Source organism: Caretta caretta, chromosome 1 (genome assembly GCF_965140235.1).
Source record: "Caretta caretta isolate rCarCar2 chromosome 1, rCarCar1.hap1, whole genome shotgun sequence".
NCBI lineage: Eukaryota > Metazoa > Chordata > Testudines > Cheloniidae > Caretta > Caretta caretta.
Window position 1 is genome coordinate 46,537,510 of NC_134206.1, and position 17,832 is coordinate 46,555,341.

Genomic DNA, 17,832 nt, shown 5'->3' on the forward strand with positions numbered 1-17,832 from the left:
AAGAGCCAGTGAAAGAATTGAGAAATATTCAAGATGGAGTGGATTTAGCATTTTGGTTTCTATACTTTAATCTTGCTTTTTATTCAGACAGTATTATCCTCACTGTGTGGCTTTCAAGGATGTAGTGAGCCCATTTCTCTTCAAATTAAATCATACTGTGGCCAAATTAAACTGTTTTATTGGATGTGGGAGGAGGAAGTAAGATAGAAGATCGTAAATATACACCACTCCCCTGCACTATTACTACTTTCCATGTGGATAAGAACATTTTATGACTTTACTGCTGATAAATGTGAAGTTCTTGGGCTAGCCAAGTGTAACAAGAACAGTAGTACACAGCCTTTCTCCTTCAGTTCAGTACTAGCCTGCTTTCATACATTTGTTCAGAGGTGCTGACATGCTGCATTAGACCACTTAGTCAATCTAGTCCAGTATCCTGTTACTAACAGTGGCTGGTACCAGCTGCTTCAAAGGAAGGTACAAGAAACCCTGCAGTAGGCTGTCAAGGGAAAACCCTGTCCCTCAGGGAAGGTTTCTTGCTAACCCCCATTAGTTAGAAGTTTGTTTAAGCCTTGAAGCATGAGGTCTTATATCCTTTCCAAAACTAATTTAAAGGGTGAAAAAGCTATTCTTTGTTCCATCTAAATGTCCAATCTGTTTCTGCATCCTGCTAAACTGTGGCCTCAATCTCCGGTTCCCTTCTCCATGGCAAACGCGCATCGTCTTTTCAATCTTTCTTCATATGAAATTGTTTCATGTACTTAATTATTCTTGGAACCCAGCATTGAACCAACCACCTGTTTCTTCATGTGGTTGTTTTTTTGTTTGTTTTTTTTTAGTGGAACACAGTATTCCAGGTGAGGTTGTTACTGATTTACATAATAGCATAATAATTTACATAATAGCATTTTCCATATTCTTCAGCCTATTCCTTATGCATAATAAGTTTCCTTTTTGCCCTCCGACTGCATATTGATAACTGGTCTCAACTGAGCTGTCCACAATTCCGAGGACTCTTTCCTGAGCTGATAGTTAATTTAGCATAGTAAGGTGTGTGAATAGCCCAAATTGTTGCCTCCAATGTGCATTTGCCAACAATGAGCTTAATATTGATTGTAATGCCCGTTCACTAAACTTAGATTCCTCTGCAGTTCTTTGCTCTTCTCCCAGCTTGAGCAAACCACATGCAAGACAGCTGCTGATTTACTTTTATCTCACTGACTAGACCACTTCGCTGTCTAGTTTTTTGTGGGGAATTTAAGCATTGAGATTGTTAATGTGAAACGGGCTCCTGTGTGTTCTAAGTATTGTCTTACCTTTTTGACCAGTTTTAAACTTCTCCTGTAATTCTCTAGCCATCTCCATTTTTTTTTTTTTTTATGTAGCACCCTAAATGCTGTCAGTGGTATAATCTCAAATCATCACTTTACACCTGGGAAGCAGACACTTTTGGTTCCTTTTCTTTATTCCAGCATATGTGTATGTGTTTCTCCCCGCCCCCACCTGCCCTCCCACCCCCCCCCCAAAATAAAAAAATAAAAAATATAAAACATCACCTCACTCATCTGCCTCGATTTCTAAAGTTAATTATGGAATTTTGTATAGTTAGTTTGACAACCTGGCTCAATGATAGGTAGGGTAGGTGTTTTTCACCCTGAAAGAAGTTTTAAATAGTTAAAAATCCTTGAATTGTTTGAAAATAAACTATCAATATTTTATACCATGATTGCTGTCCTTATTTAATAACTAACAGGCAAATGGTGCTAAAACTGCTTTCCTTTCGGGAATGTGTAATAAAAGCTAGAAGACACTAGTGGCTGTCAAACAGAAAAAAGCAGGATTGAAAGGTGCAAAATTTTTCCTCGGTAGCTCTCTGTGTGCTACATAGGGTAGTAAAAATGGCTAAATGCCTCCAACTGAAAAGAATTGTAGACCTTGGTTCATCCTACCTTCCCAGCCTGAATGAAGTGATTGGGTTAGATGTGCTTGCAGAGAGATCTCGCAGCTGCTGATAGACAAAGAGGGAAAGTGAGTTACAGAAGTCCGTTTACCTTTCCTCCACCCCCACTTCTGAATTTTAAGGCAGTTCAAGGTTTCTTTGAGCTCAATGGTCAGGGAACAGCACAAACCCCACACTGTGAATTGCCAGAAACGAACTGAACCCCATTGCCTTTGCTTAAGTGGAGGTATAATAGGCTCTGTGTTGGATGTCTCCCTGGGATGCTGGCCGCCTGCATGTTGCACCCATTAAAATGTGGGTATTTTGAAGGGTAATGTGTAAAGATATTAATAGAGGGCTGTGGTCAGTACAAATTCGAACACAAATCACAGCCTGCCTGGCAAGAGTTCCTTGCCCATTGCTGCTGCTCAGCCACCCAAAAGCAGTGAAGGCTCCAACAAGGTCTCTCATCTGGAGCTGAGGCATGGGAAGTGGCCAGCTCCCAGATGGGCAGTCGTTAACTTCTTCAGTGTCTGCCACTTACTCCACCTACTGCTCCCCACAAACTCTCTTCGGTGCTATTAGTTCAGTATTGGCTACGCTGAGCTTCAGTTGACTAGCTTTCATCCCCCAATCTCTGGCATAGGTTGGAAAAGGGGACGAGGTGTCCCTGCCCTTCAGAGCCAATTAAAAGGCTGTAGAGTTGTTCGCTGTACAATAGCAGTACTGCAGCCTGACCCATCCCTCTGTCTCCTCTTGCCACGTCATGTGCAGGTTGAACAGCCGAGGTAATAAAAATAAAATCCCGGGTGAGAACTCCCAGGGCAGAAAAATTGCTCAGTGCTATTCTTTGATCCACTCCCTCAGAAGAACAGAGCTACTCAGCTGTAATCCCTATTCTGGCAAGGATCCACCACTGTGCCACCATCCCTTCAGGTGACAAAGAGGGCTGGTGGGTCTAAAATAATAAACATGAGCCCTGGATATTCATTCATCACTAGGAAGTCATGGACCAGTACTTTCTACTCCAGCTACTCCTGAAAATGGTCAAAAGTTTAGAAAATTCCAAAGCTGCTTCATAGCAGCCTCATTTTTTTCCTATAAATGGGGGGATTAGAGAGCGAGGCAGTAATTGGCAAGAGTGACCAGCCCCTGATCAGGGGATTTAATAATTTGAGGGATTCTTGCACCCTACCCATTAATATCATCTACCCCTTGTAGGCTCATGTTTTATTGTCCAAGAGAGCCATCATGCCAGTTTATAACCCAAACCTCCATCACAATCAGTTCTCTTCCTGGCTATCAGCCAGCGAGTAAGACCTTGCTTTTGCCCTTCTCTATTCCTTATAGGAATATGGTGCCTCATTAGCTATCCATCTGGCCCACATCTGAGCAGTCATTTCCAGAACATAGTCCTCAAGTGCTGAGACTCTCCGTACCAAGTAACGCTCCATTGGGCAGGTAACCTGAATTTACTGGACGCTCTGGTGCTGGTATAATGATCAGCACTTCGGATATGCGCTTATGTGGCCTCTATTGGAGTATTGTATCCATTTTGAGCACCGCACTTTAAAATTGGGTCAAATGGGAGAGAGCCCAACAGAGAGCAACAAAAATGATAAAAGGTTTTAGAAAAACCTGTTAAAAAACTGAGCATCTTTAATCTTGAGACGAGAAGCTGAGAGGGGCTGGGATCGTCTTCAACCAGCAAGGATGGTTATAAAGAAGATGCTGGTCAATTGTTCATCATGTCCACTGAAGGTGGGACAAGAAGAAATGGGCTTAAGCTGCAGCAAGGGAGATTTAAGTTAGATGTTAGGAAAAAATTGCTAACTATACAGCCTGGAATAGGTTACCAAAGGAGAGTGTGAAATCCCCCTCATTGTTTAACCTGTTAAAATTTTCCAAACACCTTTCAGGGATAATCTAGGTGGATTTGGCCCTGCCTCAGCATGGGGGGATAAAGTGGATGGCTTCATATTCCCTCCCAGCCCTACATGTCTTTGATTCTATGCTGTGGGAGAGAAGAAAGTCACTGTTCCTTCCATTCCCCTCATGATGACATTAGAACACCTCATGTCTCATCACTTTCAGAATATGGTTTTTGCACCAGCCCCATAGCTGCCTTTCTTCCAGTTTTATTGTGATAGATCATCTAGATACATACAAAGGTGACAAACAGTGCAAGTAAAGGTGGTATTTAGGAACCACCATATCTACAGCTGAAGACCAAAGTTTGTAGAGGCCAGCCAGGATACTGAATGGGTGACCCCACGAGCTAAAAGTACCCCTCCCCACAGCAGCTTGGGTCCAACGGTCTCTAAGTTTTAAGAAGTACAAGACCTAATATCAAACTCAATAATAATCTCCCAGCATGAAGTATTAAAATGGAGTCAGGTGGGCTTGAGTGTGAAGCATCAATTCCTGTACAGTGCATGTGAGGTTCATACTGTGTGGAGGGTGTCATTTAGTCAGGAAGTTGTATTCAGGTCTTTCATATTCTTGTAGAAAGGAATTTGAGGCAGGCAATGCATGGATTGTGCACATAGACACCACGCTACTGGGGATGTTAGGTGAGCATTAACCTGAAACTTGTATCAGAGAGAAATGATGCTATGAAGAGCAGCCATCATCACTGTCCCTTCCCTTCCCACAGATGCAAGGAGATTCAACAGGTTTGTGGGAGAGGAGGAAAAAGGAGAGAGCTTGCCATCCTTATATGAGCACAGAGCTCCACTGGGCCTCTAGGTATGGGCAATCCATCAGGTTCAATGTATTCAATGAATTTCACTTTATTTACACAAAACATTAGGAACACTGCAAGTGTCCATCACCCCTCCCCATCCACTTTTTGCCTTACAAGACTGTGAACTCTTACAGGCAATCACTGTGTCTTCCCATGTGACCACTCAGCTGTGAGCAAATCTGGGCGAGCAAAACTATCTCCACCGAGATGTCTGAATTGTGCCTAATGGTAAGAGATGTCTTTTCCAGAAGCTTTGACCCATGTATTTAGTTAATTAACCAAGCAAAATTCAGAACTTGTTTATTATGTGAATTTAGCAATTAAAATACATTTGATATAAAAAGATAAATGTAAGATGTAAGTGTGTTATTCACATCCAAAGAAATTTTTAGTAAAGTTCATATATAAGTAATCTTAATATGTTTTCTTAAATATTTATGCACAAAAAGCATATTTATAAATGTACAGTGTGCAACACACTCCTCTAGAGATGCACTATCTGTGAATAATTATTTTGGCTGGATTGAAAGGGGGAAACATTTTGTGGATCACCCATAGGTATGGATCAAGATAAATTCTGCTCCACCAGCAAGAGACCGAGCAAATGGGTCATAGTTAGAATTAATGGTCCCCTCAGTTAAGATGGATGCCAGTTGAAGTGTATCCAGAGCATTCTTCAATAGCCTACTGCAAACAGCTCACTCTAGGGCTCTGTATGTGGCTGCTTTTCCTCAAATTGGCAGAAGGGGATTTTCTACCTCTCCCAACCTTTAATAGGGTAAGCTTTATCCAAGGCCTTTTTTTACATTAATATTGCATACGAAGATGAAGGGGGATAGTGCATCTTTATAGCTTTTAAAACTAAGACTATCTGTTTCTCTTCTCAGTCAATATACCTGGTGTCTGATGCAAATTACCAACAAATTACCAAATTTTGCTGCTGTACACCAATACCGTTAAGTAAATTTGAAAGTCAACTGTGCATGTATAGAAGAGTCACCATAGCCTCCCAAAGGATTATATGGTGAGTTATGTGTTAGGAACCCTTGCAAGGCATCTAATAAACATTTGTTCAGTTTAGTAATATGTAGATCTTACTGGCCATCCTGGCAAATTGTTAGTTATGGGACTCAGTCAGCAATCAATACAATATGTTAGACGGTCCAGTAGGTAGTGTAGACAAAACTTGACTTAAATATCTCTAACTAAAATAATTTCCAGTGCACATTCTTGGGGAGACCAAGCAAATCTTCTTGAAGGTTGCACTTTAACTAGTGCCCCATCAAGCTTGAAAAAGCTTCTAATTAATCTGTAATTTTCATTATTTCGGTCCCAGATTTTTCATCTCTATGTAATCTTGACAACTGCATTTTGTGGTGTGTGTAGAAATTCCTGGGCCCAGGGAGGCCTTCAGATCTCTTATGGTCTAAGAATGGATTAAAACTAAATCCTGATCTACCAGAATGCCATTATTCATCAAGGCATTAATCCTCCCTCAAACTTCTATAAGCAGAAGCTGTATATCCTGACCTCCAGGAAGTGGGCCCTTTCTCCCACTCCCAATCCCACACAGGTAGACTTGTTTTCTCCCACTTGCTTTCCCCTCACTACTGCACTGGGATCTCTCAGTCCACGGGGCCCAGATTCCAATGGGCCTGCCTTGCAGTGTAACCTTGATGATCGCACCCAGTTTCTTGCCCACTGTTGACTCCCTCAGCATTAAAGGTACTGTACTGCCCTGATCTTTTTGCCTGAGGAGAATGGAACTGTATTCTTGTTTTCAGATCTCACAGCTATTCCTGAATCTGAATTGAGAATGGATTATGTTAAGTGACAGAAGGCCACCCTTGCTGTGGGGCAGGGCATGCTGCTTCCATGAGACTCCAATCCCTTACCAGGGACCAGAAACTGAAGTGGGGGTCTTGTACATGAACATTAGGGAACAGTCATCTAAGGTACAGAGCTCCCATTAACTGTTAGGAGAGCTACAGAGATTCGGTACTTGAGAAAGCTGGGCCCTTAGCACTGGTGCCCTACTTCATTTTAAACGCAGACATCACACTTCGTGCTGTCTGTAGAAAAGCAGGTCATCTGAGTTTAAGTCAATGCCTGGTGGGGGGCGGGTGGAAAGAAAGCTTTTAAGATCACACAAACAGCAGCTGTTTCAAGTAGAAGCTTTTGAACTGACAGTGTTTAGGAAAAGCTGGTTCAGGTTAAAATACGCATCTGAATCTTTGCGCAGAACTTCTTAAACAGGTGGGGGGGAATAAAACCCCAGTGAACTGTAATCAGGAAGAGGAGGAGAACGGCATGCTCTCATTTTTTCCAGCACTATGTTACCGTAAGGAAATCTCCAACTAGCTTCACTGAGGTGGCCACAGCTGGAACTGCAGAAACTTGGCCTGGTCATTCCAGAAAGAATGGATTCCTTGCTCCTGCTGGCAGCTTTCAGACTGTAAAACAGAGCAGTGTCACTTTCAATGCATGGGGCGGGAGGGGATCTAAGATTATTTAGTGAATTGAATGAGACCGCATAGAAGGAAACAGCCCCATTCATTGGTGGTGGCGGCAAGCACAGTGTTGTAGGGATTGACTGGGATTGTGTACACTCAAGGGAATTTGTGCCTCCCAAGTACTTCATCAAAATACATGGGACCAGCTCTGCATTTAGGCCACCATGTAGTCATGGGATAACATTTGATCACTCTTAACTTGGGCTGCATTTGATGTGATACCATTCACAAGAGTGATAAGACACTGAGCCTATCACCGGAGCACTCCAAGGAAGTTAGTGTTTGCCTTATTTTGCGTCCTTACCCTCCAGTTACCTTATTTTAAATGGTCAGGACTCAAAAGGGTTATTTCGAGTCCTAAGAGTAAGTTTCTAAGAAGTCATGCACTTCCCCCTCACAGCTACCATGCTAGATTCCCAGGGAAGAAACGCCCCAGCCATTGGTTAGAGCTTTTAGGAAACTTTTAAATTTGTATTTAGGCAATAAGATCTTTGAAAGAAAAATGAAGCACCAAAACCTCTATATGTAGCACAAGGCATTTCTTATTTGGGGAGCTGAGGGGCAACAGCTCCTGTTGGATTCTACAAATTCTTACATTTTGAGCCATAGGACATATGTTTTCCAAGGGACATGTTCCCAAGGCACTATGGAACCCCTACTATCTGATGCCCCTAAACTTCTAAAGGAAGTTCTTTTTCTGGCTTTTACACCTTTAAGGGTCAAATTTTAAAGTATTTTCTCCCTACAGGCATAAGGATTATTTACCTTAAAAAAAAAAAAAGAAGAAGAAGAAGAAGAAGGCAAATATTCCAGCATGTCTGTATGATCCAGGGTCTAGGGCATTAGGAAAAGCATCAAATATTACAATATTTACCATTAAATCATAAGCATTGGTAACTTCTAAGCTATCATACATTTATGAATTTCATTAAACTCCTCAGCTGAAATAGCCCCTGAGGGCTGAAACAAACCCCTGCCAAGACTAAGCTCCCCCAACTAACTACCTTTACTATAAACAATAAAGCCCTAGCTATTTTTACCTGAGGAAAAGGTAGTCAGAAAATTCTGTCTGTTGGTGCTGAGACACCATTTTGAGTCAGGTGAAGAGGGCTAATTGGCCAGAACCTGTTGGGGGTGGGGCTAAGGAACTATAAATCTTCCTTCAGAGATGAGGCATTCACTCCATTCTGGGAGATTAGTCTAGGGAGGAAGTGTTTGCTTATCCTGAGTAGCTGGGGCTATACTGGGGCTTTTGCCTAGGGAAGGGCCTGTTTTGGTTCTGAGGGACATGCTAGTTTGGGAGGCTTAATTCAGTAAAGGTCTCTGTTATAGCTTTGAGGAACTTATTCCGATTTAGGAGTTTAATACGGCTCAAAGTTTATTTTAGCTTAGAAACTTGCTTTAGGTGAGCTGCTTTCTCTGGCTTGGAATTTTAGCTTGCTCTAGTCTTCAGAGCTAGAGAATTCCAGTTAAATGATTTCAATTAGAAGGTTTCCAACCTCTTAGGGGGGCATTTATAAAGGCATACTTAGTTCTTCTGAAGCTGTTAGTAGAATCTTGTGATCTAAATGACCATGTGTCCTTGGAAGTCTTAAATCAAAATAATTAATTTTTCTATATCTCTAGTGGACTCAATTTTTTCTTTCTGTTACTGCACTTATGAGTCCAAGACCTTCAGCACAATATGACCAGTGCAGTGTGACACTACAGTGTTCCCTTTTGACCTGAGTGGTTAGCCAATATTTGAGGCCTTGCAGAGTTGTGATGGAACTGATGATGGAATCAAATATTCCTTTGATGCAATCCTATTTATTTACAAAGACTGTACACAAAGTCCTATTTCCTGAACAAAGTAGGAAACAGCAATCAAACAGCAGGTACTTTCCTTATCTCCAAGTCTTCCCAATCTGATCAGTTCCATCTCCATGGAGCTCTGTCTCGCTGCGCCTTCTCAGGGCCATGCTTTTGACCATTTCTCTTGCTTCTTGCTGTCTGCTGGCTTTCCCTTCATTTTCTGCCTCTCAAGCACACCCTGCAACCAATCCTCTAGCTCCTGTGTTTACCACCAGACCTAAGGAAACCCCTCAGATCACATGGCTTGCCCTGCTCAGGCTTCACCATGTGGCCCAGTGCCTTGAGGAGTAACCTCCTATTGTTTCCAGCTATCACTACATAAAGTGGCATTTAACTGTTCCTTCCATTTAGCATGAAGGAAAGGGGGTTTAGCACATCCATCAGCTTTAATCAGGTCTGTGATTGTTTATATATTGAAGACCCGCTTGATAGCAGCTACTAACATCTTCCAGCATATATATTGAAGACCCGCTTGATAGCAGCTACTAACATCTTCCAGCATAACACTGTTACAGATTGCTTTTATCATATGGTTTTGACAACCTCACCTGTTCTCTGCTAACTAATCTAGCTCCCTTTAGGACTTATTCTCACATTCTCCGAACAGCCACCATTTCTAAAAGTCAATTTGCCACCAAGACATTCTCTTCTCTTCTGCAACTGTAGCTTTTTTGCAAAATGACACTGTCCTGAAGAGCAATATGTAGCCTTGCACCAATCATAGTCTTAGAAACAAGAGCTTTATGCCATTAAAGAAGGGAGATTTCTTGGCTTCACAGAGACAAGTAGCACTTGCTGCTAGCCCTGGAATGTCACAAGATATCAGACTTTAAAAATGGCATGTTTGTTTAAAGAAAAGCTATTTTAGGTCATTTTTAGAGCCATTTTGTTCTACTGAGCCTTGCACAGTCCATATGTATTGTTATACATGGCTTTTCAATTGAAAGGATACAAGAAATCATCTCAAAATGAGTGCCTTAAATTTTTCTTTAAAAATCTGTAACACGTGTCCATGGGCAGAACATATGAGGGATTGATTCAGTTATTAAGATTTTATGGCCACTTTATTAGAATGACCTGCATAGCTCTTGGCTTTAGCACTCATAAGTGATTCTTCCATTTCAAATTCTTGCCAATAGAACCTTTCCACTACATCATCAGTATTCTGTGTGTATGTAGACCCGCACGCACACATACACACTCAGCTAAAGTAATATAGCTAATCACTGAAATTTTCCTATAAGTAAATCATTTTAGATCTTGACCAAGAACTTTATCATCTGTGGCTGCTCAGATCCCCCATACCATACGCCACAGTCGTCAGTGTGACCAATCCAGCACAATCAAGATGGCATGATGGCTGTAACTTATTGTCAGAACAAAATGAATGATCACTCGGGTCAGCACAGCCTCCATACTGTGAACTTGCCTTAACCTGGGAATTGAAACCAGTCTGAGACTTTCAGTCTTATAACCGCCCTGGAACTGAGGAACCACCTACCCGTAACTGAGAAAATAAACATTCCTCGTCTAGAACTAGGTCATGTTAGTACAGTACATTGAATAGACAGCCCTTGTTCCCCTCTCAGGCAGCTGTCAGGAATTAGGCAGAGGAAGGTGGCCAATATATTAAAGTGCTTAAAAGCAGGAAGAGAAATGAGGCCCTCACATCCATCTATTGTAAAGTTGCCACTTGAGCATCCTGAGCCTATGGCTCTTAAATGGGTTATGCTTAGCTGATTCATGTAAGAGAAGGGCAAAAACAAGCATTGTTAGATGAATATCTGCTGGGTGCATTTGGTGCCTGCTGAGAACTTCTAGGACCAACAGCAAGTCATTGTCAGCAAAAGGCCATCATCTTTGGAATTTGTTTCCTGCAGCCATCCACCACTGTCCGGGATTAGTGACCTGGGTCACCTGGTCCCTCAGGTGTAGAACTAGCACATGAGGGCAGTGCAAATATATCTAGGTAACTTTTGTAATTTGTTTGATTTTCATTTACTGCCAGATTCCTGGATGATCCGGTCCCCGGTACTGAATAAATAAACCAGTCACACAGCATGATCACCAATAAAATGATTTACAGAGTGTCAGACTGTTCTGTCAAGTGTGATTCAGCACAAAAATATGCAAGACTCTCTTTGATTTTGTGTGTGTGTGTGTGTGTGTGAAGGACAAGAAAGAGGCATGAAACACAGACCCCAAAAGCGTTTGCTTTTGTTTGCTCTCTGTCCAAGTAAAGCGTTTCAGTTCTTCTGAAGCCAACACCATCCCACTGTCTGCCTGATAATCCTAAAAAAAATTAAAACCCTATTAGGCATATAATGAAAACAAGTTATTTTTAAAAGAATCACATTCTTTTTGGGTCAAATTTTCAAAAGCAACTTAGGTGCTGATTTTCCATGAGACCTGGGCTTCTGAGTGCCTATTTTACTTTTGAAAATGGGTACCCATTGTGTGGCTATAATGAACACATGAAACTAACACGGCTGCAACATTTTAAACAAAAACACCTATGAAGTGTCCAGCTCTGTTTCTATAATAGCAATCCAACATGGTGTGTTGGGTTAGCCACCCCTATGATCAGCCCATGGGACAGCAGCAGTAGGAATGGGGGAACTGATATGGCAAACCTGAGTGTGGAGCTGAACCTCAGTCCATCCCCTAAACATTTCAAAGGTTTGGTTTGATTCAAATAAGTACCCTTCCTGCACCCTGCTCCCATCTCTCATCTCCCTCTCTACAACTCCACAAGGTTTATAATAATAATATATAAGGTTTATAATAAGGTTTATAATAATAATTTAGGGAGGGGGAGGCAAACTTTGCCTCATAGAGGGACTCATTGCCAGCTCACTAGGTTCCTAGCAAGCTTGCCTAAAATGGAGTAGAATTCAGTTGCTCTCTTCTTTACTGATACAGAAGTGCAACCACAAAACTAGAAATCCCACTCTGCATGCTCAGGCTGCTCAGATGAAGATGGGTCACAGGGCACCAGATTCTCTAGTCTCTGTTGACTACACCTTCATATCAAAGGAGAGGGTGGTGGCAGACCATGTGATGGAAATGTGTGGTCCATACTGGCCAACTCTTGATGCTCTTCATTTTACTTTCTTCAGCTCTTCACCTACAATATTGTTTATAAACAACCTAACTTCTAGGAGCAGATAATGCTTCACTGCACAGACACACAGACAAACTAAATGTAAATATATGAATAAAGAACAAATTGTCCACTGTACTTGGGCTGAGTATCACTTACATCAAATACAAAGATATCCTTGGATGAAAGCTCTTCAAAGGTATTTACCCTCTGGGGTGGCTTCATTTTGAAGGTGTTTATGTATCTATTCAACAAACAAGCAGAAGACAGATATCATCAAGAAGTTTTTTCTAGGAAACCTCAGCAGCTATGCAATAAAATGAGTTTTGCATAAAAAGCATAAATAGGGACTGTTCTTTCATTTTAATATTTTAAAATGTATTAACTTGTTTGACGGCTAAATGGTTTACATACAAAACCCATTCTATGTAAACCTTCATTAACTTGTGATTCAGTGGCCATGTGGGAAGGCTTCCCCTCTTCACCAGGTCTTTTATCATCTCTCCCCTCCCCCCAGTCTACCAGTAGATACTTCTCTGCATGACCTTGCCCATATGTCACTCCTTTAGCTTTGAAGATGTAGTACCGAGCTCAGAAGCCTGAGTAGCCTCTGCTGGGCCTCATCCACAACTGACAATGTGTGGGTTATCTCCCCCAGAATGCACTGCACACAGCAGAGCAGGTAGAATTTCAAATCAGTGGCAGGTGGGGATGGGAAGGAATGTAGTGGGGGCAGCTATTGGAGGGTTATACAGAGGTAGTGCGAGATTCATGGAGAGGCAGGGAAGGACCAGGTGCCATTTTGGAATCCACGGAGGAAGAGAGAAATTAGGGGTGATCTTTTTTTAAAAAAGTAAAGTTTTGAGTCAGATGATGGACAGGACAGAAAGTTCAGGGTGGTTTTTAATGGTTTTCTCATCCTAATCCAAACCATGCCTGAGGAGAAATTTCCTCTGCATAGTTAATATAAAGAAAAACCTCTTGGTATTTTTTCTCTTACCCAACATTTTCAGTGGTTTCACAGTTTGATTTTGGAACTGAAATATCTTCACTCAAATGAGAGTTGACTGAGGTGGGACTTGAGTGTGCAAATCTGCTATCTGCTGTAAAGATAGTATTCAAAGGGATATAGTCTTTGCCATCCTAAAAACCCAAAAATATATTTAATTACAATAAAGACAGTCCAGGGTATAGCTAGTATATATACAGTAATATGTTGATGCATTTAGTTCTGTACCTGTTGCACATTTGCTTGAAGCAGGTCCCCTAACCTTTCCACCAGTTCAGAAAATCTCGGTCTTTCATTGGGGTTCCCATGCCAACAGTCTAACATGATTTGATAGCTGGGAAAATAAAAACAAAATGAGCACATTTTGTGGTAACACACGATATGTTCCTCACTGGGGCATATCAAACAGGTTTTTTATGGTAGTGTCATGTCACTGGATTTAATTATTGTTCTTCATAATGCTTTAATCTGGAAAAGCCAGAAGGATTTCTGCATTTTAACAAGGAAGATGTCCGGCATTACCAGGGACTGTTATTGAAAAGAAAAGAGCCAATCTTCAGAAACAGACTCCTCCTTGGGGGCACTGACGGGTCTTGAAAAGCAACCCGAGAAGGTTGCAATCAGAGGATAACTTAACCAACAGCTCCTAAAAGATATTTTTTTATTCCTAGCACAGCTTTAAACCATGGTATAGAGCATTTATTATCTGGTAATGGAAGGCACCGTAAGATGACTCATATGAATGTCTCACTTCCTTGTATTGGTCAAGTCTAGTTTTCCTTCCTGCAATAAAATATTTGAAACAACAAAAAAGTTCTTAAGTGTCAGTAGGATAATAAAATTAGCCAGTAGGTTACACTTCCAGAGAGGATTAAGTCTAGTGTGTATCCTTTTACTCCACCTTCTGCCATTTTTTGTTAGTGTTGCTATTTAGAGTCCTGTTGATGATCTCAGGACGTGGGTTGCGGACAAGGCACCATAAAAACCTTCAGTCTATTTCCTTTTGCAGAGGGAGGCCCAAATGACAGATGTGCAGAATGAAAGTGGATTCTGATTTCTGTGATTCATTCAGAACTGACATGATTAAAGTTTTTTGAGCTTTTTTTTAAAAAAGGCTGAGTATGGTGTGACTTGTATCCGATGAATGAATAATACAAGTGCAGAGCATTTGTTTAAAGATTACATAGGCCAAATGCTCTGATAGGACTTTATTGTCTAAATGTCAATTGTATCTGTTGAAAGCACTTCTCATCTTTACCTGAGATGAAATCAGGGCTCCGAAAGGCTCAGGTGATTAGTAACAGTGTATGGAGCCTTTCATCTCTAGGTCATCTAGCCAGGGAGGCAGAGACTGAAAGTTGTTATCACTTGATGACCAATTTGGTGGTCTATGTAAAATGAGTCATCACTTTTAGTTCAATTCCTAATGAATTGTCTGCACAGTTGGCAGAACGGTTGAAAACTGCAGAGAGGCCAAGGACTAAAAAGGCCTGGAGACCCTTTCACCTTCCCTTACTGTTAGAGGTGGTCTCCAGAAAAGGGTTGAGTCCACAGCAGCTGAATAGCTGGGGGGATGCTTGAACTGTTACTGCCCAAGTTAATAAAATGATAATACTTGGCACTTGTATGGTGCTTCTCAAGCAGATGTGTTAATAATTATCAAACTTGGATGGATATAAAGTGGATATCCATGGATTTGCATGGCTCTGCATATAGGAAAAGTAAACTCACATTTCTGATGTTGCATATTCTGGGGCCCGCATCCTTGTGCCTTCTTTTAATCTGCTGCAGAAGTCCTCATCTATTTGCACCCCTGGGTAAGGAGAAGCACCTAAAGGTAACAGTATACAAATCAGTACTTGGACCAAGGTAGGTTGAGTAATTGTCTATACATGTATAGTTCTAGTGTTATACCACTGAACACATAGTCAGGGGCCCTGATCCTGTAAGGCACCAGCGCCTTCAACTTCCATGGATGCCAACCCACATTAAAGGCATTTAGGCCCAGATCCTCAAAGGTATTTTAGACTCTTCACTGCCATTGAAATCCCTTTTCCAAGCTGTTGACACCAATGGAATTGACAAGGCTAAATATCTTTGAGGTAAACATCTTGCAGGATCAGGTCCATGAGTATTAGCAGCACTTGGCTGGATTTAAAGGAAACGAGCAATTCAGTTTTAAAATAGATACCCAATAAAAGGAAATGCGATTTATCTTTTCTTCATACCTAAGAATGGTTAGATTCCTCAATACACACAAATACTGCCCTAAAAATTCTAACAGACACAGTCTCACCAACTCCAACTGTTCACACAGCATAAGTCATGCCTAAAAAATCATGACATTGGTTTATCAATTGTGATTTTTTTCCTAAAATCATAGCAACATTTGTGTTCTTTGCTTTCTGAGAGCATTTAGGGTGCACTCGGGTCATTCAAGCTTTTCTCCACGACCAAGAAGACTTTGAAACTTAGTTTAAAAAAATGAAAGCCGAGGTTTTCAAATAATTACTTGAGACCAGGAGCTGGGGCTTTGAAAGAAACACCAAACATTGCCATAAAACCACCAGAGTCAGCAGCACTGCCAACGTGTATTCAAACTAGTCAATGATTGCATGAGGGACAGCCTGGGACTGTTTCCTCTACTGTTGTGTCAGTCTCTCTATTGGACCCAGTTAAGATTCTTCTCTTCTGAAAGTCATTGTTTCCCTTTCAGTATTGATTCTATAGCCTGCAGTTTTCACTTAAAAAAAATTGCCCCGCACTTGTTTTTATTTCAAATTCTGTGCTCTAGTTTGTTCCACAGCGTCTGTTTCAATGTTTATTCGTCTGTGCCGGCCAGTGATGAGTGTAAGTAGGAAGCAGCTGTGAACGGTGAAGTGCTGGCATTGTGTTGCTGAAGGATAATTGTGGCTGGTAGATTTTTCAAAGAGTGGAAATAGAAGGTGTCATTTTAAGCACATCTCAACACAGCGAAATTAAAGAGGTTCTGTTTATTGGGGCATTTTTGGTTTTGACTAGGTTTTTATTTGCTCTCAAAGGAAAAGTTGAAACCAATTAGGGGATTCTAAATCATATAGAGCCAAATCCTAGACTCAGTGAAGTCAATTACACACTCCCAATGACTTCAGTAGGATCAGGGTTATGTCCTACAGGAATATTATGTCCATAGCAAAGGCTCAGCGCTGCAGAGGTCACTTGCATGCAGTCTCAGAATTCAGCATAACCATTCTCTTGGAGAAAAGGCTACAAGACTGGGCCCTAAGAGCTACACTGAGGGTCAAATCCTGCTTGCCTTATACGCACAGACCCAGAGGTATTTACATATTAAAATGAAATGTTCAAACATTGATTTTACTTTCCTGTCAAGCCCTCCGTCTGGGAGTCTGTGTTCCCCTTTCAAACAAAGCACCTGAAACTAGTCAGGCTGTGTTCACCTCAGTGGATCAACTATCAATAGATCTTATAGGGCATGTCTTCGCAGTGACCGACAGTGAGTCTCGGAGCCCAGCTCACCAGACTTGGCTTTACAGGGCTTGGGTTACGGCACAACAAATAGCTGGGGAGACATTGCGGGTTTGGTCTGGAACTCAGGATGGAAGCCTAGGGAGTGGGAGTGGGCTCCAGACCAAGCCACAATGTCTGCACAGCTATTTTTAGGCTGGTAGCTGGAATCTTGTGAGCCCAAGTCTGTAGACCCAGGTTCTAAGACTCGCTGCCACTCATGCCATAGACATACCTATAGGGGAATTCTGAGCCATGGTCTTGGAGGGTAAATAAAGGAGAAACTGTTCAAATACTTTGGTTATCTAGTTGTAATTTGTAACAGTACTCTAGCTGAGGCCTAACCAGTGCTGGGTAGAGGGGTACTATCAGCTGCCATGACTTGCATGCTATGCCTCTGTTAATGCAACCCAAAACTGCATTTGCTTTTTTTGCAACAGCATCGCATTGGAGACTCATGTTGAGGTTGTGATCCACCACAACTCCCAGATCCTTCTCAGCAGTGCTGCTGCCCTCCAGTTATCTCCCATTCTGTGTTTGTGCATTTGGTTTTTCTTCCCTAAGAGTAGCACCTTACCTTTGTTTTTGTTGAATTTCATTTTGTTGTCTATAGCTCAGTTCTCTAATTTACCAAGATCCCTCTGAATTTTAGCTGTATCCTCAAAGTGTTTGCAACCCCCCTTGCTTTGTGTCATCTGCAAATTTGACTCTATGCTCTCTATTCCTACATTCAGGTCATTAATACAGATGTTAAAGAACACTGGACCCAGAAGAGAACGCTGTGGAACCCCACTTGAGACCTCCTTCCAATCTGACATGTCCATTAATAGTTACTCTGTTTTGTGGTTCTTTAACCAATTATGAATCCACCTAATGGTAGTTCTACTGAGCCCATATTTCTCCAACCTGCTTATGCGAATGTAATGTGGGACTATGTCAAAAGCCTTCCTGAAGTCCAGGTATGTCATGTCCACTGCATTCCCCCTATCTACCAAACTAGTTACCTTGTCAAAGAAGGAAATCAAGCTGGTTTGGCATGATTTGTTCGTGGTAAATCCAGGCTGGCTGCTAGTGATCACTCCTTCATCCTCCAGGTATTTGCAAATTGAATGTTTTATACATTGCTCTAGTAGCTTCCCAGGTATCAAAGTCAGGCTGACTGGT

At 41.6% G+C, this 17,832-nt stretch overlaps 1 protein-coding gene across 4 annotated transcripts in view; it reads right to left on the reverse strand.

Moving 5' to 3' along the window:
• Positions 1-4,738: 4,738 nt before the first annotated feature.
• FLT1 (fms related receptor tyrosine kinase 1) overlaps positions 4,739-17,832 on the reverse strand; it is a 137,919-nt gene continuing 124,825 nt past the window's right edge. For 2 of the 4 annotated variants that reach the window (XM_048846503.2, XM_075127622.1), the window contains 6 exons: positions 14,896-14,995; positions 13,393-13,498; positions 13,156-13,298; positions 12,315-12,399; positions 11,253-11,344; positions 4,741-7,138 (listed from right to left, as the gene is read on the reverse strand). In XM_048846503.2, the coding sequence (XP_048702460.2) occupies positions 6,934-7,138; positions 11,253-11,344; positions 12,315-12,399; positions 13,156-13,298; positions 13,393-13,498; positions 14,896-14,995 (731 nt within the window). In that variant the 3' untranslated portion in view covers positions 4,741-6,933. Of the gene's footprint in view, positions 7,139-11,116; positions 11,345-12,314; positions 12,400-13,155; positions 13,299-13,392; positions 13,499-14,895; positions 14,996-17,832 lie in introns of those variants that run through there. The other 2 variants (XM_048846521.2, XM_048846512.2) reach the window with 2 other exon arrangements.